Below are 26381 nucleotides of genomic sequence, written 5' to 3'. Positions count from 1 at the left end.
TAGCTACCTGCCATCTGTATATCATCTTTGGTGAGGTGTCTGTTCAGATTTTTTACCCATTTTTTAGCTAGGTTGTTTGGTTTTTCATTATTGAATTTTAAGAGTTCTTTGTATATTTTGGATACTGGTCCTTTATCAGATAAGTGTTTTGCAAGTATTTTCTCCCAGTCTGTGGCTTGTCTTTTCATTCTTTTAACATTGTCTTTCACAGAGCACAAGTTTTTAATTTTAACAAAGCCCAACTTATCAAATTTTTCTTTTATAGATTGTGCTTTTAGTGTTGTATCTAAAAAGTTATCATCAAGCCCAAAATCACGTGGGTTTTATCCTATGTTATCTTCTAGAAGTTTTATAGTTTTGCATTTTACATTTAAGTCTATGATCCATTTTGAGATAATTTTTGTGAAAGGTGTACAGCCTATGTCTAGATTCCTTTTTTTTTTTTTTTTGCATTTGGATGTCCAGTTGTTTCAGCACCATTTGTTGAAAAGACTGTCCTTTCTCCATTGAATTGCCTTTGTTCTTTTATCAGACTTTGAGATTCTGCTGATGGTTTTTGTTTTTTCTTTCCCCTCAGTCTTCTGCTTTGTTTTTCAGATTGGTAATGTCTATTTATCTATCTTCAAAGTCACTGAATCTTTCTCCTTTCATTTCCATTCCGCTGTTAAGCCCATTCAGTGAGTTTTTATTTTAGATATTTTTTTCAGTTTTAGAATTTCCTTTTATTTTATTTTTTAAAAGATTGGCACCTGAGCTAACATCTGTTGCCAGTCTTTTCCTTCTTCTTCTTCTTCTTCTTCTCCCCGAAGCCACCCAGTACATGGTTATATATTCTAGTTGTAAGTCCTTCTGGCTCTGCTACGTGGGACACCACCTCATCATGGCTTGATGAGCCGTGCTAGGTCCACACCCAGGATCCAAACCAGTGAAACCCTGGGCTGCCTAAGCAGAGTGCGTGAACTTAACCACTCGGCCATGGGGCCAGCCCCTAGAATTTCCATTTTGTTTTTTCTTTAGTTTCTACTTCTTTATTGAGATATCCTATCCTTTCTTATGAGCATATTTCCTTTTACATCCTTAAGCATAGTTACCATAGATAGCTGCTTTAAAACCCTGTCATTCTAACATCTGGGTCATCTTGGGTTGGTCTCTGTTGATTTCTTTTTTTTTTTTGAGGAAGATTAGCCCTGAGCTAACTACTGCCAATCCTCCTCTCTTTGCTGAGGAAGACTGGCCCTGAGCTAACATCCATGCCCATCTTCCTCTACTTTATCCATGGGATGCCTACCACAGCATGGTGTGCCAAGCGGTGCCATATCCGCACCCAGGATCCGAACCAGCGGACCCCGGGCCAACAGGAAGTGGAACGTGCGAACTTAACCCCTCCGCCACCGGGCCAGCCCCTCTGTTGATTTCTTTTCTCTTGAGAATGAGTCATGTTTTCTTGTTTCTTCATATGTGGGTTAATTTTGGATTGTCGCAAGGACATGAAGATGAAACATTGTAGAGACTGGATTCTGTTTTGTTTCTCCAAAAAGTGTTGACTTATTGATTGTTTGGTTGGCTATTTATTTAATTCTTGCAAGCAGTTAATTTGGCTGAACTCAAACTGCAGACTCTTGTCTCTCCTGTCTAAATTCAATCCATTTAGCCTTCTCTGAGGTGCTTGTATTTGGTCCCACAAATGCATGGCTAAGGGATCAGCCAGATATTTGGGGAAGAGTTTATATATAAAATGTGGGCCCCCCTTCTGTGGTGCTCTTCTTCCCCAGATCCCCCCTCACTTTCTAGTGGCTGTAGTTGCCGTGAACTCACTTCTCTGATTCTTCAAGTCAGTAAGACTGTGAGTTTCTAAGTTCTAGTCATTCCATGCAGTGTGGACTACTGGCCTTCAAGTTAGAGGCTATAAGTAAATTGGACACCATCCCGTGGTGGTCTCTTCTTCCATATCTGCCTAGTTTTGTTCATTCTTTAAAGACTTCAGGTTGTCCTTATATATCACCATCGTTATCTGCTGGAGATTTAGTCAGATAGGAGCATACTAGGCCATGACCAGAAGCAGGACTATAATGAAACTAGGAAGAAGAGATGGAAAGAGGAAAGAAAAATGAAATAAAGAAAACACTGATATAAAAATAGGCAGAGACCATTAAGCAAGGAGGCTTAGGGGACATTTGAAAAGATTCAGGAAGGCATAATAGCACAGAATAACCCATCTATCAGAAAAAAAAAAATTGTAACTCACCAAACTAACATTTGTGGCCTTTTGTAAATATCTGAATGTTATATCTGTAAAGAACTGATTGGATTTGTTCTATATTATATATGTTGCTCCTAACATTGTTTTGGACTGTAAAATCAAAGTAAGAATGAAAGGAGGAGCTGAGATTTTTTAGGATAGGTTTAGTTGGTTCCATGGAAAGAGATCACTACCATAAACAGGAGGATTATACTTAGATACCAGTAGTGGGATAATGTTTGAGTGGTCTCAATTATAGTTTAATATCTGGGCACAAGCCCATTGGTAAAAGTTCCACAGTTTCTAGACAACATGTGAAAATGTGTGCTCAAGATTGTTTTGGGGGAGAGTTAGTGTATGCAAAGCACCAAACATGATGTCTATCATTTGTAAGTGCCACTTATGTGTTAGCTATGATATTGACCTTGCAGAGTTGTTGGGAAGATTAGATATTACATGAAAAGTGATGAAATGTCTAGTATTTAGTAGGTGCCTAATCAACGTTAGTGTGATGAGACTGCTGTAACCAATGCTGCTTCCCAACGTGCGGGTTTTGCACTACACAACTCTAGGGGGTGCCACTCACATCACAATCATTGTAGATTTGTATAATCATAACATTTTTTTTTGGCAGGTGGCAGTAGAGAGCGCCTTGGGAAGGGCAATTTTTATTTATTTGTGCAAAGACACCAATTGAACTGCTACCAACACTGCAAACTTGTAGTCATAGTTTGCATTAATAAACGTATGCACGATTCCTCTGTGTTCTTTGTGGTTAGGCCAAATGCAGGGAACTTTGTTGTATTCTCAGTGACACGTTATAATAGAATATAGCAAACTAGAGTGTCTTCAGAGGAAAACAACCAGAATTAATGTCAAATAAAGAACTGTTGAAAGAATGCTTTTTATTTACTTGAAAAAAAGAGTCATTGAGTCTGGGGAATTTTACAGGTTAGCTGACTCCACATACTGCACGGGCTACCCATATAAAAGGTGACCTGTTTTGCCCATTTTATTCTAAGGGTAAAAGAAAATTGTTCGTGTTATTTGAAATTTGTAATTTGGGTTGTTCTGTAACTCCAGAAGCAGTGGTATATATAATTCAAATTCAAAGCAGCATATATTTTAGAAACTATATATCTGTCTGACTTTAGGATGCATTTGTGCAGAACTAGAATTGGTGGACAGAAGACTTGGTAAGCTGAGCCAGCTCAGTATGAGGAAAATCATTAGTTTATGTTGTCCATTTGTGGGCATGCTGCTTCACACAGCGGAGTATGCCTTCTTAGTGAAAGTTTCCCAGCAGAAGATAGAGAGAACCTCTTGTCAGGAATCTTCTAGAGGAAGTTCTTATAGGATGAGTAGTTGCCCTCAGACAACCTTAAGGGACTTTCTAGTTAGGTGATTCTTTAATTCTCTGTGTAGGCAGCATACTCCAGCACATAGAAGAAGCATTTCAGTTCTTGGTGCCTGCATGTAGGTATTGCTCAGATTGATAACTCTTAAGACTGCTTCTATGAGTGTGACCTGTTCTTTGTATCATTATGTGACAAAAGTTTTCGGTTATCTAATTGAAAATTGTACTTTACAATAAGGTTTCACAGTGAGACTATTTAAAGCATCTTAGGGACACTGACTAATCCATAATTACTTACAAATCTCTCCTCGTTGCAATAGGTGTGTTCATCGTTGCTGCTAAGCGAACACCCTTTGGAGCTTATGGAGGTCTTCTGAAAGACTTCACAGCTATCGACTTGACTGAATTTGCTGCCAAGGCTGCCTTATCTGCCGGCAAAGTCTCACCTGAGATTGTTGACAGTGTCATTGTAGGCAATGTCTTGCAGGTTAGTAGGGCAGTAGGGTGGTTTTCATTGCTGTTGCTTTATTTTATCAGTTTCTAAAAATAATTTTTTTAACATGTCATAATGGTGAACTAGTTAATCATAGTTAAAGGTATTTATAATTTAAGTAATCCTCTGACTCCAGAAGCAATGGCATACATCATTTGAAGGAACATATATTCTGGAAACTATATATATATATCTGATTTGGAATACATTTCATTACTTGTTTCTTTTTTTTCAATTTTATTGAGATATAATTGACTTATAGCATTGTATTAGTTTTAAGTGTGCAATGTAATGATTTGATTCATTGCTTCTTAAATAGCAGATTAATCTCCTTGACTTGTTTGAAGTTAATTGGTTCTCTCTGTGTGCCCCCTAAGGGAGGGTAGCAAAGTCAAGCAGTATGACACATGTCCCATAATTTATTATACACAGTAGGAGCTTGATCAGTGTTTGTTCAGGAAAATATCAAAGTGTGGCCTAGAAGTGGGGGCTGCCTTCCTCCCAGCCCTCATTGATCGGACGGAGGCTCTATGTTGAGTGCATTGCCGCTGAAAGTACTGGGGCCCTAATCACTATTTTCCTGGCTTGTAAGGTGGTTGTTCCATACTGAGAGAGGCAGGCTGAGAAAACTTGAGGCTGCTGCCAGCCCCGCCACCAAGTGCTCAGCTTTTGGAGCTGGGATAAGGCTCAGAAAGAGGTGTGCACTTGTCCCACCCCCAGCTCTAGAGCCATGACACAGAGATTTTGCTTCTACCAAGAACTGATTTTTTTTGCAATGGAGTGTGGAGGCTTTCATTCATTTTTATGGCAGGATAATATTCCGTAGTATGGATATACCACATTTTGTTTTCCCGTTTTTCAGTTGAGGGACATTTGGGTTGTTTCCACATTTTGGCTGTTATGATTAATGCTGCTTTGAACATCACGTACAAGTTTTTCTGCAGACATAGATTTTCATTTTTCTTGGGTATATACCTAGGAGTAGAATTGCTGGGATATGGTATCTCTGTGTTTAATTGGTTCAGGAACTTTCACGCTGTTTTCCAAAGCATCTGCAACATTTTCTAATCCTACCTATAATGTATGAAGCTTCCATTTTCTACATCCTTGGCAACACTTGTAATTGTGCGTTTTTGATTATAGCCATCCTAGCGGATGTGAAGTAGTATCTCACTGTGCTTTTGATTTGCCTTCCCATGATGCGTAGTCATGTTGAACATCATTTCATGTGCTTATTGGCCATTTCTCTATCTTCCTTGGAGAAGTGTCTATTCAGAGTCTCTTCCTGTTTTTTAATTGGGTTATTTCTCTTTTTATTATTGAGTTGTAAGAGTTCTTTATATATTCTAGATACAAGTCCCTTGTCAGATGTATGACTTACAAACATTTTCTTCCATTTTGTGTTGTAATTGTATGTCTTGATGGTGTCCTTTAAAGTATGAACGTTTTGGGGCCAGCCCAGTGGTGTGGCAGTTAAGTTCACACGTTCCTGGGGTTTACCAGTTCGGATCCTGGGAGTGGACTCACACACTGCTTATCAAGGCATGCTGTGGCAGGCATCCCACATATAAAATAGAAGAAGATGGGCACAGATGTTAGCTCAGGGCCAATCTTCCTTAGCAAAAAAGAGGAGGACTGGTGGTGGATGTTAGCTCAGGGCTAATCTCCCTCAAAAAAAAATTAAAATTAAAAAAATAAAGTCTGAAAGTTTTATTGACTTAATTTTTGTCCCTGTTTTCAGATATGGGTCCAACTTTATTCTTTTGCATGTGGCTACCCAGTTGTCCAAACACCATTTGTTGAAAAGACTATTCTTTTCCCCTTTGAATGGTCTTGGCACTCTTATTAAAAATGTTGACCATAGACATTTGATTTTATTTTTGGACTCCCAGGTCTATTCTTTAGATCTACATGTCTGTCGGTGTCGCAATCCAATGTACACATCAGGATAGATGCAGAGAGGGCTGATGGCCAGTCTGAGTTTATTATAACCAGCGTTTCAATATATACATAGCTTACGTCTATTAAACATACACAGGTGTTCTGGATGAAGTAATTAGCGAATGCCAAGAATTCTTAGTGATTTCTCAAGGAGCCCTCCCTTGGCCTCTGTTTTGATATTATCATGTTTTTGTTGTGCTCGTATATTTTTATCTTGGAGCAGGCAAGGGCTCCTAGGCAACGGCCCCTCCTGCTCCCAGTATCCATATCGTGTCTCCATCTGTGCTCCCAGGCGACTGCGCCTGGCTTAGGTTGCCTCCCCCTGGAGGTCTTACCCGTCACTGGCTGACCAGCCTTCTCACCTCTGGGTCACAGTTTGTTGGCAAGCCTTTTCCAGTGATTATTAACCCTTCCTGCGTCAGGGGCGGCTACAGTGTCCATCCTTTTTATGTCAGTTCCACACTGTCTTGATTACCCTTACTTCATAGTAAGTTTTTAAATCAGGAAATGTGAGTCCTCCTGCTTAGTTCTTCAAGATTGTTTTGGCTGTTCTGTATGGCAATTCGATATGAATTTTAGAATCTGTCAGTTTCTACAAAGAAAACAGCTAGGATTCTGACAGGGATTGTGTTGAATCTGTAGGTCAATTGGAGGAGTATTACCATCTCAACAATGTTAAGTCTTCTGATCCATGAACATGAGACATTTTTCCATTTGTATAAATCCTCTTAATTTTTTTCAACAGTGTTTTATAGTTTTCAGAATATAAGTTTTGCACTTATTTTGTTAAATTAATTCCTAAGTATTTTATTCTTTTTGATACTACTGTGAATAGAATTGTTTTCTTATTTCATTTTTGGATTGTTCATTGCAAGTGTATAGAAATGCAATTGATTTTTGTATATTGATCTTATAACCTGAAACCTTGTTTCAGCTATTGCTTCTAATAGTTTTTTAGTTGATTCCTCAGGATTTTTTTTTATATGTAACATTGTGTCATCCGAGAGTAGAGAGAGTTTTGCTTCTTCCCTTTCTATCTGGATTTCTTTTATTTCTTTTTCTTGCCTTCTTTCCCTGGCTAGAAACTCCAGTGTTGAATAGAAGTGACAAAAAGTGGATATCCTCATCTTGTTCCTGATATTATAGGGAAAGCATTCAATCTTTCACCATTAAGTATGGTGTTAGATACGGTTTTTTTGTAGATGCCCTTTATCAGGTTGAGGAAGTTCCCTTCTACTCCTAGTTGAGTATTTTTATCATGGAAGTATGTTGAATTTTGTCAGATGTTTTCTCTGTGTCAATTGAGATGATCATATGATTTTTGTTTTTATTCTATTGATATGATATGATATATTAATTGATCTTCAGGTAATGAAACAACCTGGCATTCCTGGAATAAATCCCACTTGGTCATGGTGTATAATTCTTTTTACACATTGCTGGATTCTGTTTGCTAGAATTTTGTTAAGGATTCTTACATCCATATTCATGAGAGATATTACTCTTTGGTTTTCTTGTGATGTCTTTGGTTTTGGTATCAAGATAATACTGGCATCATAAAATGAGTTGGGAAGTGATCCTTCCTCTTCTGTTTTTAGGAGTTTGTGAATAATTGGTCTTGATTCTTCTTTAAGTAGAACTGAGTGATGAAGCCAATCTGGGCTTTTCTTTGTGGGTACTTTTTTGATTACCAATTAATTCCATCTCTTCACTTGTTATAGGTCTATTCAGGTTGTCTATTTCTTCATAGTTATATTCTATATAGTCACCATGAACACCGAATTAGTGACTATTGAACCACTGCTCCTAGGGGAACTACAGGGTTAGGTTCCTGCAAGCCTCTGGTCACAAGATTTTTGTCAAACTGATCAATACAAAACCTTGTTTTATGTATATTTCTGTATTAAGACATGTAATATGTATTGTTGATTCATTAACATTAAACTCACTGCCAACAGCACTGTAGCTAATGCTGAATGAAGTTTATCTAACACATGTGTTTTCTCCTTGAGGCACATCACGGCCTTCTTGCACTTAGAAATAGTAGACAGCACCTCAGTGTTACACTTGGGGGCCATTTTAAACAACAAAATCAACAAAAAGCACAAAAGTGTGAAAAACATGGCACTAAATGGACTGCAAGAAGGACACTTGTTTATAATATGAGAGCTATGTCAATGCAAATAATCCATAATCAATCTATAAATCAAAATTGGGGTGAGCTTATTATGATCCAGTTCTAAGGACTAGCCCAGGGCCTTCCTCCCCAAGGAAGGAAGAGCACCAAAGAAGCAGGGTGTACAGAGTGGTTATATACCATCTTGGAACAAAGAGCATACATCATATGTGACAGGAATGTCCCTTTTACAATAGTCACGAGATTGCTTTGCTGGCACAACAGGTTGGTGTTCAGCAGGTCAGTGGTCACAAGGTGAGCACAGCAGGTCACTAATTAATCTTTAGTTCCCAGGAAGAGATGCATATCCTTAAAGAAATGCTGATATGGGGGGAAGCCACATCCCTGTCTTTAAGGGCGTCATTCTTGTCTTTGAGACATAGTAAATGTTTAAAGCAGATGTACAGTGCATGCTCAACAGGCCACATCAGGCCCTTCTGGAAAAACAAGGTCAGACAGAATTAGTTTTAACCCAAATGGCTTCCTCATATACTCTATTATATCCTATTGCTTGTCATTTATTTATCAGCTAAAACAATAAGGCAGAGTGTTGCCTTGTTCATCCTCAGCTGGAAAAGTGCTTATCATGCAACTAAAATTTTTCTCCACTTTGCACATGTCTGGGAATGACCACAAAAGTATTGATTTTGGGTTACAAATAAATTTTAGCGAGTAGGTGAATTTGCAAGTACGTATCCATGAATAATAAGGATCAATTGTATTTTGAACATACATATTTATGTCCTGCATGTTTTGAAAGGTGTTATAGTTCTTGGTGTTCAGAGTACTAATGTATTCTGTTCTAAGAAATTCTAATTTACGAAAATAGCTCTGTAATAAGGAATAATTAGAAGCTTTTTAAAAGATAAGTTCAAAGTGAGATTTATGGTATGTTAAAGAGCCAGAAGAAACCCTAGAGATTTTACAGAACTCCAGCCCTCTCTTAACACATTAGGAAGCCTCCAGAGAAGTTTCAAAGACTCACGCAATTTAACTTTAGGTCGTCTGTGATGGTCCTGGGCTAGAATGCAGATCTCCTGACTTCTAGTTAGTGATCATTGTCTTCCTAGACTAAGTTCTTCCCACAAATCTTAGTATCTTAGTATTAAAAGGGACTTAAAGTCATTTCATGGGAGCACTTGGAGAAGATATAACAAAAAATAAAAGGAAAAATATCAGTTACTTTCTGGAAAACAGTGGCCAAAGTAGAAGCCAGTTACATCTGGTTTATATGCATCAGGTAGGACCATATTCAAAATATATATGCAGGTAAGAATGTATTCCATTGGTAAAGATCTCCAGAAGCTACTTTTAGTCAGTCAGTCAGACTAGGATTTAACAACTCAATCAAAGATACTCCACTTCTTTTATTTACAGATGAAGCACTTGTAAAGCCATTTGCAGATGACTCTTCCCAAATGAGGAACTTGAGAGTCAGATAAACCAGAGTTCACACTGCTAGTGAATGACAGTCTAGATTCAAATCCAGATTTCCTAACTCCTAGCCTAATATTCTTTCTGTTACCTGGGACTATTGCTTGATTTTTTTTTTCTCTTTTTCCTGTCTACCTACCTTGCTGAATGATCTTTTGAGTTCTCAGAGATCTTCACTTGATGTTCCTGAGTTGTCAGGGAGGTAATTGTATCCTTTACATGGGGTGCATTGCAGGACTTCAACTTTGAGAAATGCTGTCTCCTCACAAGCAGGAGGGGCTGTGCCTCACCAACACAGCAAGTCAGACAGCTGCCTTGCTCTGGACCAGGTCCCTGGCTCCCAACAGTGCACCCCTCTCCTTGTACTTGGGTTTGCAGCTCCGTAGTTGACATAATAGGGACTTTCCCCCACAGGAAGGGACACTGGGAAGGGCTCTGCCACCAGCTCCCCCAGAGTTGTCTGGCAGCAACGAGAGACCCAAAGGCACGAGTAATGTGTTGGTAAAAAGAATTGTCATTAAATCCTGGGGGTGAAATTGAGCCTTAAAGGGGCTTATCCTTGGTGCTCACAACCTGATAGATGGGTTCTTAGTAAGAAAACAGGAATGTAAAGTGTTTACTTAGACGTGGAAACAGCACTACAATCATCCCTCATCTTCTCATGCTGCTTCCCAATTTTCAAAACTATTTTCACATTTGTTGGCTCACTTTGTCCTCACAATAAAAATAAAAGTTAAAAATAATACTAGAAGACAGTTATACATGTATACGGTATATTTATATAATGCACAGTATATAGTGTATGTAGTAAGGAATATATGAGATCATCCTTGTCAAAGCACTTAATGCAAGGTCTGATAGGTCCACAAACATTTGATAAATGTTTCATATTGATGTGGGCTCGGGAAGCTGAGGAGTCAAAAGAAAGATTTCTTGGACCCTCAAGGTCTAGTTATCAGCTGGTTGGATATCTTTGGATAGGAGTAAGGTCAAGACGTCTTATACTTCTCTGCTCCCATCCCCTATCCTTTCCCACTCCTTTCCCCTCCCCTCCCTTCTCTTTCCTCTCTCCTTCCTTCCTTCTTTCCTCCTTTCCCCTCTCCTCCCTGCGCCTCTCACTCCTTTTCTCTCTTCTTTCCTACCCGCTCCTCTGCTCTCCATGACTATTGCTTAGTTTTATAACACCTATTTTACTAATCGGGACTTTAGAGAGTATATAAGAAAAGTGACTCCAAAACAGAAAACCCCAGCAAAAGAATATCCATAGATCAACAGTGTTTTTGATGACAATAATTTATAAAAATAAGATGATTTCATCACAGTGAACAAATGAAACATTCAATCAATGGATTAACTGGTGTTATACTGAGCTCCTCCCACTTCCATCTTCATTCAAAATCGCTAACCTATAGATGTGGTGAATTTGTTGAATTTCATTTCGAAAAATTTCAAACCTGTATGAAAGTAAAACGAATAGTGAACTATTCAGTGAACACCCTAAGACCTCTTACCTTGATGGACCAATTCTTCACATTTTATGATATTTGCTTTAGCTCTCTCTACAGTAAAAGCTGTTGTTTTTATTGGTTTTTTTAAAAGTCATTTTATCCCTTCTTACTCAAAGAGTGATCCTTGGACTAGCAACATTGGCTTCACCAGGGAAATGGTTAGAAATGCAGAATCTTGGGCAGTCCTAGACCTATTGATTGATAACCTACATTTAACAAGATGCCCCAGTGTGCATTTTCAAGTTTGGGTAGCAGGGTCTAGTCCTACCTCTTACCCTCTGACCAGTTGTTCATCTGTCTCCTCCCTAGGTCAGCAGGTCTCAGACTGGGGTGCACACTGTAATTACCTGGGTGCCTTTAAAAGTAACTACTGATGGCCATGCCCCACCTCCAGTCTTTCTGGTTTAATTGGTTTGGTGAGGGCCTGAGCATCAGTATGTTAGTAAAGCTTCCCTGGTTATTCCAGTATACAGACCAGGTTGAAACCACAGCCTCAGATACTTCCTCTGTTAGGGAACATACTACTTTGAGACAACCTATTCCATTTTTAAGCAGCTCTAATTGTTATAAATTTCTATCCTCTATTGAGGACTTAGTGTAAGGATTAGCCATACTTAGTATGTTTAAAAATCAATTGATGAAATTATAGTTTTTATTCAAATCATAAGCACATGTATTATATAAAATATGCTGTACATATATACATTGTATGGTACCTTAGAGCCGTATGGTTTATAATTTTTCATAGATTGCCAACATTTCCATATATTTTGTCCTTCTTCTTAATTCCTAGATTGATAGAGGAAATTCTTTTTCTTTTCCCTCTGTTCTAGAGTTCTTCAGATGCTATATACGTGGCAAGGCACGTTGGTTTGCGTGTGGGAATCCCAATAGCAACCCCAGCTCTCACTGTTAATAGGCTCTGTGGCTCTGGTTTCCAGTCCATTGTGAATGGATGTCAGGTATGGGCAACGCTATATTTAATTCTCTGAAAATATGTTAAAAGTTATTAGAGGAAATGTCCCACTTCAATATGACACTGAAGGGTTTCCTTTTATAATGCTTATTAGGAGAGGTCAATATTTGATTTTTTCTTGGAATATTATTCACAGGAAGGAAATAGTTTCTTAAAAGCTAATAATGAACTTTGAAGGCATTATGCTAAGTGGAATAAGCCAGTCACAAAAGGACAAATACTGTATGATTCCACTTACATGCGGTGCCTAGAGTGGTCACATTCATAGAGACAGAAAGTAGAATGGTGGTTACCAGGGCCTGGTGGAGGGGCGGGGAATGGAGAGTTATTGTTAATGGGTACAGAATTTCACAAGTTTCAGTTTGGGAAGATGAAAAGACTTCTGGAGGTGGATGGTGATTGGTTGCACAACAATGTGAATGTACTTAATGAACTGTACATTTAAAAGAGGTTAAAATGGTAAATTTTATGTTCTACATATTTTATCATAATTTTTAAAAAAGCTGATCATGACTGTCATTTTTATTGAGTGCTTCCTATATGCCAGACACTGTGCTAGATTTACGTTAAATGTCTCACTTAGTCTTTACAATCATCCTATGAGGCAAAAACTATTATTATTCCTATTTTATAGACAAGGAAACTGATTTTTAATGGCATTCAGGTTAATAAGTAATAACAGCAGAATTTGAACCAAGGTCTGCAAAAGTTTCCTGTTAGGCAGTTTGAAACACTGAATAAAGACTATAGGGTGAGGGAGAGAGTTGGAGAATTCAGGGGATAATAAGGAATGTATTTTATTACAAAGGAACTGAATGCTCATGTTGGTAGAAATACAAACTAGTATGACCTTTTTAAGGGGTAGTTGGGCAAATGCATTTGTTCCCTTGAGCACAGGGAAAAGGGATACAATAAAATCCAATTTTATTTGTCAAAGTCTTCATTTTATTACAAAATAAAAGACACAGACATATTGTAATGAATAAATTATTTTCACATTAATTTATTTCTATAACAAAACATCTTAAATGGTGATCCTGATTTTCCTAGCAGTCATTTTAAACATTGGGCTCTTAGAGGCTTTTTATTTGCTTCTTTTCTGAGAAATACAAATAGTGAAAAGAGTTGGAAGAAGGAAATGGGTCCTTTTTATGTCCTCTCGGTTAATCTAGTTCTTGTAAGTCTGTGGTCTCCTTCAGATTCATTCATTAATAGTATAAAATTTTACTTTTGCCTTTTTAAGAGATTTATTCTTTATCATCTGCTGGCAATATGTACGTTTATGCCAGACATTGATATCTCTCCTGATTTTCAAGATTTGTATTGAGTTAAGAATTACTATTCCTTGACAAAACATAGGTAGAATTTGTTACTTGCGCACAAATGATTGAAGTCTGTTGGGTATTTTTCCCCTTGTATCTAGGGAATAGGATACCATAGCATTTGCTTTACAATTACTTGAAAAGTATTTTCTTTTGAGACGTTGTAAGCTAGGATACATTACTTATTAGATTTACAATTAGTTTACTGTTTAATACATACTCTGTCACAATAAAAGGATTTTTTTGTTGTTGCTGCTCATTTGTTTTGAAATAGGAAATTTGTGTTAAAGATGCTGAAGTTGTCTTGTGTGGAGGAACCGAAAACATGAGCCAAGCTCCGTTTTGTGTCAGAAACGTGCGTTTTGGAACCCGGTTTGGATCAGATCTCAAGGTTGGAACCATTAAAATTTTTTAAAATTATCTTTCATGTTATTATACTAATACTTTTAATAACACCATTTTGGGGAAAAGAAAACTAATTTGAAACCAATTTTGTTAATGGGGATTGGCAGGATAGAAATGATTGGAAATTTGTAAACTATTTCAAAACTCTGCTTTGGTTGTTAGTTTTGACATTTTAACCTACATAAAATTAGACCTGATCTCAGCACACCTCTGGTAGTGGAATTAACATCTTGGGAGACAGAGGAAAGGAAGAAGCAGATTAGAAAGGCAGGCAAAGGTTGAATTCATCTCTCTACTGAATAAATGGTAAAACAAGTCATTAAATCTTTCCTATGATTTATGGAAGTTTTATTTCTGGAGCAATCTCCATTAAATAGATTTCTTTTCCATCACAGAAACATTTTCTTTGAATATAGATTATATTGTCCCAAATCAGTCAGACAAAAACTGATTCTTACATCTTTGAGGCCTCCAACATGAGGTGCTAGTACTGAGAAAGAATGATGGTATGCTGTCCTTCCCTTGTGAAAGGGCAAATGACATTTTATATTTTTAGTGTTTCCCAGTAGTAATGATTGATTTACACTGTTCACCCAGTTTCTCTCCTGGCCTTTTTGAAAATTGAAAGGAGTAAGACTTAGAAAATATGAGATAGTCATTTAGACACCAAATATATTTGAAAAAACCTTTGGAAAGACAGGTCCGTGATGAGGCAGTCTAGAAGAAACAGATGGGACAGTCTACAAGAAACGAGTCAGAGAAACAGTCTTTTATCAGAGACTGACTGATGTGATAATAAGTAACAACTTTTTCTGTTACTCAAGGAGGCTGTCCCAGGTTCTTTTCAACCTCTTAGTAACTGACAGAACCAGCTGTTCCTATCACTGAAGGCATGGGATGAAAAAAGAATAGCGATAAACCCTTTCCTACAGAGCTCACAACTGGTTTACCACAGTGGCTACAGGGAAACACTGCACAAGGACTCAGTGTAGGTTTCTCACAAGATGGAATCTTGAGGGTTTAATTTTGATTGTAGGACAACTTCCTGCATTCTCACCCTGCACATTTACCACATGGGCTCTCTTTAGAGCCCCACATTTAGAGAGAGAGGAGAATGTTATGTTTTATTATGGCATTGAATGCTTTTGAAAAATGTCCCAGAACCGATTATGAATAGTAATAATAGTAAATGCTTATCAGAAAATGTAATTGTACTTCTCTATATTAGGGCTATTAATTATTTAAATTTAAAGAAATTATAGCATATTACTTTCAAAAGATATGTTTTAACAAATCACTTTATTAATATCTTTAATAGCTGGAAGATACTTTGTGGACATCATTAACAGATACGCATGTCCAACTCACCATGGCGATTACTGCAGAGAACCTTGCTGTGAAACATAAAATAAGCAGAGAAGACTGTGACAAATACGCCCTCCAGTCACAGCAGAGGTGGAAAGCTGGTCAGTGAAACTGGATGTTATAAATATCTACAGAGAAGAAAACTATAGGAAAGATTTTTATCATTTCAGATTGTAATAATCATATAATATTAGTTTAAAATTGTACCTTTTGAAAATCACATTTTTTCATCATTCCTTTGTTTTTAGATGATCAGATAGTCTATTAATGACTGCAAAATTAACTGGGAATTTCTCTTTTGAAATACGTTGATACAGCTTAAAAAGTGGTATTGTTAATTGGCACTATCTGGACACTCGAATTTTGTCCAGAACTTGTCCTGGTGTCAGTAGAATACTCTCGAGGGTTATGATACACTCCATCAGAGATGACGCCTCACTGGGGCAACTGGGATAGAGAGGATGTCCTCCCCTGTGAAGCATATCATAATCAAAAGGAGGGGATGACATATTTGGAAAAGACCCATTGGGTATCCTTTTATGCCGTCCCCCTCCCATTCCTAATTGAGCATCACTGCACCTGACTCAGAGACTTAGCATGAGTCCAAGGCCCTAGTTCTGGTGCCCTTATGTAACGTTGCACACTGCTGTTGAACCAGTCCAAAGTGAGCAACATGACTCCCCTTCTTTTATCAATACGGTGAGTTCAAGAAATTTGATAGTCCTCTGGAAAAGATTTTTAACATTAAACTAATATAAACAAGTGGAAACTCCGATTTAGAGGTAAATACTTAGAATAGTGAGGATAAAGTCCACCGTAGCATTTAGGAGGGATGCATGGAACAGAGCTGATGCCGTCCAACTCATCCTCTGTGTTTGTCCATTAAACATTTACAGTGGAAGAGTATTGCTCTAGAGGTCAGGAGTTATCAGTTCTATTTCTAGTTTTGCCACATACAAGTTATTTGACCTCAGTCAAGTTATTTATTCACTGTGCATCTGTGAAATAGAGATTAATCAAATTTATCTGTAACAATAGAGATAAAAAACATTTGCCTTCCCTATTTACGTAATAGAATCATCATCAAAACCAAATAAGGAAAATGTTTAGCCTGTTAGAAAGTGATATCAAAATTAAGGTGGTATTATTCGTGACTTATCCTATTTCTGAAGCTTTAGATAGTCCATTCCAGTCAGTGGAGGTAGAAGTAGGTAAGCTGTTTTACTTAGAACTGTGTCAGTAATAGCTCATATAGTTTCTTTCAGGTTGTCTGTCATGAAATTTCAGTCATAGATTACATGGTGACATAGACAACTTGGTAACTTTTATTTTTTTATTGTGGTAGGAACACTTAACATGAGATCTACCCTCTTAAATTTTTTTTTTTTTGAGGGAGATTAGCCCTGAGCTAACATCTGCTGCCAATCCTCCTCTTTTTGCTGAGGAATACTGGCCCTGAACTAACATACATGCCCACCTTCCTCTGCTTTATACACGGGATGCCTACGACAGCATGGCATGCCAGGCAGTGCTATATCTGCACCCGGGATCCGAACCGGCGAACCCGAGGCCGCCAAAGCGGAACATGCGAACTTAACCACTGCACCACCAGGCAGGCCCCAACCGTCTTAAATTTTTAAGCGTACAATACAGTATTGTTGACTGTAGGTACACCTTGGTAACTTTTCAGTTACTTCTTATCTCATCTAGAGAAGTTAAAAAAGGACATTAAATCCATTCAGTGCCATTAGATACGTAGCTAACAAACACTGCTAACAGTCTAGCAGTACCTTATTAAAAAAAAGGTAATAAAAAAATCGAAATTGCAATTTAAAAAAGATGCAGAGTGCACCTGCATGGATGCGTGACAGTGTAGTTAATCCTCCAATAGGCAAGGTAAGTTATATAAGTAGTAAAGGCTCTTATTACAGCAGACTGTGAGGAAAGGGTAGACCAGAAATTAAAATGAAGGGTATGTCTGATTTAGTTTCTTTTCTTGTTTCTCTTCTTTTTTCCCCATTCTTATGATAGTCTTTCTACTATTTCAGCTAATGACGCTGGCTACTTTAATAATGAGATGGCACCAATTGAGGTGAAGACAAAGAAAGGAAAACAGATAATGCAGGTAGATGAGCATGCTCGGCCCCAAACAACCCTGGAACAATTAAGTAAACTTCCTCCAGTATTCAAGAAAGAAGGGACCGTCACTGCTGGGAACGCATCGGTAGGTAGCCCTGCAGAATTTCTTGAATTCTTCCTGCTGTGTTCAATGCAAAAGCGTTATGCAGAATCTTTTAGATACTCTTCATAGTCTTAGTTATTTAGCTTAAGCTAGTAGTGTTCATATTCTATTAATTTGGATTTTCATAGTCCAAAACAAAATATTTTAGCTGGAGGCCTTATATAATACTGTCCCAATTCCTTAGTCTTTTCAGAATGTTAGAAGGAATCTGCCTGGTTTATTTCAGTTTTCATACTTTTTTGTTTCTCATATATACAACTCATCAGATTTCTTACATCTACCCACATCTGGATATAAGCTTTTCCTCCACACTCTTTCCTAGTTTCCCTTCATGAAGTTGTATTCTGAAAAGTAATCTCTTTAACCCACCAAGAGTACCACTAGTACTGCTGGTTGCATTCCAGATTATGGCACTGCTTCCTGTGTGTTACCTTAACCTAACACTACTCCTTTAGTTTAAACCTCGAAAACTGGGTTCCTTTACCCTCTAGTTAACCTTCTGTTTTTGTTTCCAAGGGAGTGTGTGATGGCGCTGGAGCTGTTATCATAGCTAGTGAAGATGCTGTTAAAAAACATAACTTCACGCCGCTGGCAAGAATTGTGGGATACTTTGTGTCTGGATGTGATCCCTCTCTCATGGGTATTGGTAAGTTTGTAGTGAAACACGCTGGTTCTGTTATAGTTCTGGAGATAAGTCTCCTTTGGCATTCAGACTCCTGAAACAGTAGCCAGATCAAGATCACTTGTGGAGAAAAGGAGATTGGTAATTAGTCATTTAAACAACTAATCTTTATGAAAAACTGCTAGGCACAATAGGAAAACCAAGACCATGTAAGCTCCTTGTGGGCAGTAACCATGTCTTATTGTCCATTTGAGATATTTAAAATTAACACACAGAAAATAACAGAGAAGAATTACACAATATTGACAAGATAAAAGAAAACGTGAGATGGGAGAAATCATGCAGTAAAGTAGGCAGTATGGAGAATAAACACCCTACTGGGTGTTTTACACATGGTCCTTAATATATCTCATTTAATCTTCCCACAACTCCAGTAAGTGAGACTTCTTGATGAATGAGAAAATTGAGGCTTGGGGAGGTTGTCATGCAAAGTTCTAAACCAGTAAGTGTGAAGCCAGCATGTGAATCCAGATCTCTCTAATTCAAATGCTCTTTTCACTGTGTTGTCTCAGGAAGTCAAAGTAATACCACCCCTGGCTCAGCTGAGGCTTAATAGGAAAATGAAGAATTATAACAATGTATCTCAATTAGCAAAGTACTAGTAAGAGAAAATTTGGAACTCCCTACAAACATGTACAGTCTTGGCTCAAGAAATATGAATTACAAGAACAAAAAGCTTTTTGCTGGATGCTCTCCTAAGAACCACAGATGATGCTGAATTTTCATAGCTCCCATCATCATTCTCTGGGAAACAGGGAACCAAATAGGTGCTCACTTACAAAAATAAAATTGATGCCCAAAGGCTTTGATCTATCCCATCTTTACCCTTATGCCCCAAGGAAAGGCCTGCCCTAGGATATAGATTCAGATTCTTGATAGGTCCAAAGGTTTTTCTATGAGCTTAGTTAGGCCTTTTTTGGCTAACTAAATTGGTCTTTGAAGTAGGTCCCAAGACAGAAGGGGGGATCACCTGTTGCAGACCAGCCTTCTCAGAGATCCTTCGGTGTAAGCCTCCAGGTCCTGCTCAAATAGTACCACTCATGCTGACCTCGGACTAAGTTACTACCTAACGTATTTGCTGCCATGCCCTTCAGAGAAGATTTATCTGTGTACAGAATTCCTAAGAAAGAAAGATGGCATGTCCTTACCTTGTCATCTTTCATGTGCTGCCAATTATGTCAAGTAAAACAGCAAGCTATGTAAACAGCTGTTAAAAGTCAATTTTTTTCTGTTTTGTTCTTAAAAGCTTATTAGCTTTCACCCACCCACTATCAGCAAAACATAGCTTTTGTCAGAGATGGAAGGTAGCTTGAAAAATTAAACATCTGTATATTGGTATGGATGATGTTTATCATTTCAGTGTCTAGAGCAGTGGTTCCCAACCCCAAATAATCATCAGAATTCACACATCTCCTCCCCCAAGATTTTGTTTCGCTAGGTCCAGGGTGGAGTCTAGGAATATGGATTTTTTCCAGTGTCCTAGAATGTTTTGATGACCAACCAAATTTATGTGATATAGATATTTTATAGTTCTTTTTCAGTTTAATCTCATTTATTAGGTTCTGATACATTAACATAGTCAGTGAGGAAAGAAAATATAGTTTCCCTTCCTTCTATTCCAGGGCCTGGGTGTGTGCCCTTTAGTACAATGAGTGCCATTGTAGAAGGGTTGTCTTTTCCCTCAGGGCTTGAACAGAGCTATACATCGCAAATGTCCTATAGCGTCTGATGTCCCCTCCACCTAGAAAGCTCATCTATCATTGTGGTATGGGATTAAACAAGGGGACTGCATGGAGTACACCAGATGAATGGGCAGAGGAGAATAGATTATTGAATACTGGTGGGGAGTGATTTGTCAGTCCAATTTCTAAGAATAGTTGTTCCTCAGTTATGCAGTTATCCAACATACAGCAGTCCTTAGCCCTGCAGAGTAGCTGCAGACCCAGAGAAAATGGGAAAGCCGGGACTTATAGAGAACAGTGGTGGCTCTGAGGAAGGACACAGTCATGGAAAGGCAGTGCTCCCTGTAACTCCCCAGGGATGGCGATGGTGGGGTTGGCGGGTGGAGCTTTGAACCTCTTCAGCTGGAACAGCTCTAGCTTTATCTATTATTGGGCTTCATTTGTAGAAAGGATTCCAGTACTTGAAAAGAAAAAGGCTACAAACCAATTCAGAACACTTCTGATGAGAAGCTAACAGCCCAAAAAGGTGCCTGAGGTCACACAGCTATTTAGTGGTAGGAGCAGGACTAGAACTAAGGTCTCCTTTTCCCAACAAGAATACTATACCTTTCTGAGTCCCAGTAAGTAGCAAAGTGGTATGGGAACTGTCCTTTAAAAATCAGGTTGTGGTCTAGCATATTGTTACAACCGACTGTGATGAGTTAGAGTTAACATGAACACATTGAGTCATGCTGATGGTGGTTATGAGGACCGGGAAGTGTGTACCATGGTTTTATACCCTCAGCTTTTAGTTCTGTGTATCTTTGACCCCTGTAGGATACTTCATCCCCTAACCATGCTTGATAACTGATGCTCTACTATTGATTAGCCATTGCGTTTTCATGTCTCAGAGATACAAAGAGAATCTGGAATTAGATTCTGTACTGAGTCAGTAGCCAGCAAACTGGTGCTTTAAATTGAAAAGTATTTGGATGTCCCTACCAATCAGCAGACTATTGTCCAAAGAACGTTTTAACTAGGTGACAAAATAAATTGCATTATATTTAGATTGCGTTATACTTTTCTTTTAAAGATTGATTTCCCATTTACCTTAGGTATGTTTGTGAAACTTATTACAGAATATTGGACTACTTGAATTCAACAGAACATACTGTGTATTTTTCTTTTTAGACAGTTATGGCAATTTCATTCTCTAAGAACAGATAGAGAAGTAAATAATCATACCTAGCCAGATTTTTTACCTTCTGGGGAAAAAAATCTATTTACTTAAAAATTGTGAGCAATATTAAACTGTTATTGGGGATCATCAGGAATCTAGGAGCTAAAGTTTCAGAAGTCTTATTAAGTGGATTTGCATTTCTTCAGTGGGGGTTATGTTTTATTTAAATTCTCTGCCTGCCATTGGAGTTAGAAAGGTCTCCTTGCCTCAGATATCTTTTCCCTAAAGGGCCTCATAGCTTCCTGTCTTGCTTTGCCTGTATAGAGATACTGCTGCTGTTTGTTGCCTTGTATCCAGATGGGCCTGAAAATTCAATCTGTAGCCACATTCACTTCTATACTAGAAATGCATGTGATTTGTATCCCAGGGCAGCACTCAGTCTGCCTTCTCATTTGGTATTATATCTATAAATGAGTGCAAAATTCCGTATATGACTCCTTTGGCTCTTTGAATTCTTAAAGCCATTTATAGTAGAACTTTTCAAGTAAGTCTCTCATCTGCAGTTTGAATACATATACAGCTTTTCACCTTGGTCCCATTTTCTGTTTCTTTATTGTCACATCATTGTGACATTGATAGCAGTGATGGTATGCTATCAAGGCAGCAAGATTTGTGGCTACTAACAACTGTCACATTATTTCCTCCTTACTTGCCTGTTTAGTAAAGAAGGAGAAATTTGATACTTAAATACAAGATGAAATTGATTTTTGTTCTTATAGGTCCTGTCCCTGCTATCAATGGGGCACTGAAGAAAACAGGGCTAAGTCTTAAGGACATGGATTTGGTAGAGGTAAGTGTTCTACTTTGTTACAATATCAATAAAGCACCAACTTCTGTAGCATAAATGGCTTTAGTCGGGTCTTTTATAGCTCTTTTTGTTTTAGTACGCTAAGCCTTTTCCAAGTGATGTGCATCTAAATAAGTATCACTTTCATTATATGCCTTTGTTGGTACTTTTCCCTACCTGATTAAAATGCTTTATTTATATTTGAATAATTAAAGCAGCCTGATTTCTCCCACTAAAGTATAAATTCCTGGAGACTTCTTAGGACCTTATAAGACTCTATTATATTTTAGAGTATTAATGTGCTCGTTGAATTGAATTGAATATTATGTAAGGTAAATGAAAAGTAAGTAACTTATTGTACCCATTAAAGTGAAAAAATACAAGTAAAAGAATTGACCTAATAGAAAAACAATATCTGGTGCCAAATTTGGAAGTTTCTTGCCCTCCCTGCAAGTTAAACATCCCCCCACCCCCCAAACGTACCCTTTTACACCGTAGTTGTGGCTTGTTTGGGGACACACCTATCCTAATTTTTGGCATTGGACACTTAAATTTATTGGTAGAGTGATTTTGTTTTTTAATATTGGTTTAGAACAAAGGCATCTTAAGTATTTAGATATCTTAAGTAAAAGAGTGGGTGGAGAAGAAAATACTTGAAGATGGACTATATACATTCTGCATTTGGGGAGTATTTGAAAATTTTAGGTAATTAAGCATATGCTGCTTGATATTGGGAAATAACTAATATAACAAAGAAAATCTCTCTATTTAATTGATAAAGAAGGGACCTTTTCACTCTAGGCACATACATGATTTCTTCTGTGGTTATCTCTCACCCAGGAAACCATGGTGTCAGACAAATGGTTTATCCTTGAATCTCTTCTTCCATTCTTAGGCAATCAACAGTTCAGAGCCTTAGGAGGGCTACTTAATTACCATATTTGTATTAGCAAATAGGACCACTAAATTTCTGACTTTAGATTTCACACTTTAAACTCCGTTGAAATATATCAGCTCTACAGAGCTGTTTATAATCATTTACAGATGTATAAATACACAAGGACATAGCTCTCAACACCCTGATGTGATTGTCTTTGGGGTGTTTGATGATCATGCGGTGGTTTTTCCTAGGTTCAGAAGCCTCATTTCACAACATATTCTAGGTCTCTTAGTACCTCCTTGAGCATGACTATATAAAGTAGAAAAATAATGTCGGATCTAAGGACAAATAAGGCAGCATCTTGGGAGAGCACAAACATAGTAGCACAAGACTGCATTTTGATCCCAACTCTGTAAAAGTTACCCTTCTTAAAATCTGTTTCTTTTCTATAAAATTCCCCAGCTAAGATCCTATGAAAATATAGCGCTATAAACTTGAGGGAAGGTAATTCTCATAGCCAGCCTTGTCAAGTATAATACAACAATCTGATACTTTTCACTTCTGCCACATTTCTTCATTGTCTATCAGTCTCTTCTTGGAAGTATGGCTGGTAGCACTGGGTAATAATAATAATAATAGCAACCATTTCTTGAGTACTTGCCATGTGTCAGGTAATACACAAGACACTTAATACCCATGATTTCATTTAACTTTGACAGCACGTTTTACTGTTAAGGAACCTTTATTGTCGAGAGAGTTTAAAGAACATGCATACAGCTAAGATCTGAACTGTCCATCTAGCTCCAGAACCTATGGGTTTTCTACAGTATCCCACTGCCTCTAGTAGGTATCCATTTATAATATTACTGAGGATTTCTTTTCTCTGAGGGCTACACTTAAAGTATTATTTAGTAAATAAACCCATTTTCAAACCTGGTATCTTTACAAAGAACGATTGAAAATAAATTAAAATAACCTTTCAAGGTAATTTAAATAGGAAAAAAAACAGCAAAATTAGCTATCAATAGAACTAGACAATTCTCAGTTAAAAATCGTTTTGTGAATAAGGATTTTTTAATTAGTGTTTCGATTGTTTTTAAGGTGAATGAAGCTTTTGCTCCCCAGTACTTGGCAGTTGAGAAGAGTTTGAATCTTGACCCAAGTAAAGCCAATGTGAATGGAGGAGCCATCGCTTTGGGTCACCCATTGGGAGGATCTGGATCAAGAATTACCGCACACCTGGTTCATGAATTAAGGTGCTTGCTAGAAATTGCTGCATTTCAGATTTGCTGTCTTTTGTAGAAATGCATGGGTTTAGGTTTCCCCAGTACAATTCAACATTCTTCATTCTTCCTCAGATCCCCCTGCACTGCTTCTCACGAGGAATAAGTTATTTGGGCACCCCTTTTCAGCTGGCCTTATAGATGACTTAGTTGACTGGTTAGCAGCTCTGCTCTTGGATTGCAAGCTCTTTCTCACATTTGCTGCATGCTCAGTGTAGCCGCTCAGCACATGTTCACCAAGGGCTAGCCTGCGTCTGGCCCATCCCTGGTGCTGGTGCACAGCAGTAAGCAAATAATGATGGCCTGGTTCTCGTGGCACTTGCACTCTAGTGCCAGTTGGAGGAGTAAGATAAAATTACTTAAGGAAACAAAAAACTGAGAGGGTTCTCATCTAGATGCTGTCATTTAAGAAACCTAAGCAAACTGGCCATGAGTCTGGGCTGTTTTTCCTTCACTGTTTCCAGGGTTGTAGGAGGAGCCTTTTGTGTGTTTGATACTTCTCAGTTTTGAGAGAAGAGCTCCTCCTTATGGTACTGTGTATTTTGGACCATTTTGCTCTGTTAGGAAAATTGCAAACAAACCAAATATGTCAGGCCAAAAAGTCATGCTCCCTGTTAGGTTAAAGTAAATGGGATTCTTATTTCACATAATGATTCATTCAGTTGAAATGCGTGATTGACATGCACAGAAATAATTCCTGGGTGGTTTTCTCAAGGTCATTCTATCAGGACTGAGGAATGAGAACAGATGGTACTACACCAAAGGAGTCTAATTTTCATGAAAGGGACATGAAATGTTTCTAAATTATCTACCCTTTCACGTGGACAAACTTCACTAATTACACTTATTCTAAGGTGCCATAAAAATATAAAACCATATAAATCAGAGGGACTGAATGTTTACTCCCCCTTCCTCAAGCTCCTGTCTATACCAGTTACCTTCTGTCCTCACTCCTTTCTTACAGCACACCTTAGCTTGTATGTTGGTTTCAGCCTCTCCTTTCTGTGTTACTGCTTTTTTTTAAAATAAAAATAGCTAGCTTTCCAAATTCTTTCTCCTATCGTGACTATATACCAATATTCAGGTTTGGGGAAAAGATTGAGACAATGAGCTGAATAAGAATGCAAAATGCAAATGTGATCATTATTATTTCTATTTAATGATGTCTAATTAATTCTGTTAATTCTTTATTCAAGTAGATTTTAGCTACTGCTTTCTTTCTTAGGCGTCGAGGTGGAAAATATGCTGTTGGATCTGCTTGCATTGGAGGTGGCCAAGGTATTGCCGTCATCATTGAGAACACAGCCTGAGGAGAGCACGGAGCCCACTGTGGCCCACTCTTACTTTACTTGGCCAGGCCACAGTAAAACAGGTGACCTTCAGAGCAGCTGCAAAACCATCCATACTCCGCCACTGAAAGTGACTGAGTTTGATCTAGGGATGGCGGGGCAAAGATGCATTTATCATGAATAAGAGCCCATACCACAATAGGTTCTCTCGAATTTGCACCAAATATGATGTATTTCTGAACTAAAATCCAGCTATAGAACGCCTTAAAAGGAATCGTATCCTTGCCAAATAACCACCACTTATGCCTTAGATAATGATTGCAAGGAAATTGAATAAATACTGCCTTAACTTCAGCTGATCTTTTCCTGTCATTTCTTGTATTTTTTAAACATCTTTAATTGAGGTAAAATACACATAAAATTTAACATCTTCACCATTTTTAAGTGTACAATTCAGTGGCATTAAATACATTCACATTGTTGTGCAACCGTCACCACCATCCGTCTCCAGAACTCTTTTCATCTTGCAAAACTGAAAGTCTGTACCCATTAAACAACAACTCCCCCATTCTTCCCTTCTCCCAGCCCCTGATAATTACCATTCTACTTTCCGTCTCTGTGAATTTGACTACTCTAGGAACCTCATATAAGTGGAATCATACAGGATTTGTCCTTTTGTGACTTGCTTATTTCACTTTGCATAATGTCCTTAAGCATTATGGACATCCATGTTGTGGCATGTGTCAGAATTTCCTTCTTTTTTGAGGCTTAATAATATTCCATTGTATGTGTATATACCACATTTTGTCTATCCTTTCATCCATCAATGGATATTTGGGTTGCTTCCACCTCTTGGCTATGGTGAATAAGGCTGCTAAAAATGGGTGTATGCATATCTGTTCATGGCCTTGCTTTCAGCTCTTTTGGGTTCATATCCAAAAGTGGAATTGCTGGAGCATATGGTAATTTTATTTTTAATATTTCAAGGAATTGCCACACTGTTTTCCATAGCAGCTGCACCATTTTACACTCCCACCAACAGTGCACAAGGATTTTAATTTTTCCACATCCTTGCCAATACTTGCTGTTTTCTGTTTGTTT

General features: G+C 37.9%; 1 protein-coding gene across 1 annotated transcript in view; it reads left to right on the top strand.

Annotated features, from left to right (window-relative positions):
* The window catches only part of ACAA2 (acetyl-CoA acyltransferase 2), a 31515-nt gene extending 5881 nt beyond the window's left edge, over positions 1-25634 (top strand). The window contains exons 2-10 of the mRNA XM_008514692.2: positions 3917-4083; positions 11982-12110; positions 13721-13837; positions 15170-15317; positions 17265-17440; positions 17975-18104; positions 21761-21831; positions 23810-23964; positions 25217-25634. Of these exons, the coding sequence (XP_008512914.1) occupies positions 3917-4083; positions 11982-12110; positions 13721-13837; positions 15170-15317; positions 17265-17440; positions 17975-18104; positions 21761-21831; positions 23810-23964; positions 25217-25301 (1178 nt within the window). The 3' untranslated portion in view covers positions 25302-25634. The remainder of the gene's footprint in view (positions 1-3916; positions 4084-11981; positions 12111-13720; positions 13838-15169; positions 15318-17264; positions 17441-17974; positions 18105-21760; positions 21832-23809; positions 23965-25216) is intronic.
* Positions 25635-26381: the final 747 nt, after the last annotated feature.

This window comes from Equus przewalskii, chromosome 7, assembly GCF_037783145.1.
Source record: "Equus przewalskii isolate Varuska chromosome 7, EquPr2, whole genome shotgun sequence".
Taxonomy (NCBI): Eukaryota; Metazoa; Chordata; class Mammalia; order Perissodactyla; family Equidae; genus Equus; species Equus przewalskii.
Note: the sequence above shows the minus strand (reverse complement) of the source record. Positions and strands in the feature narration are given on the sequence as shown.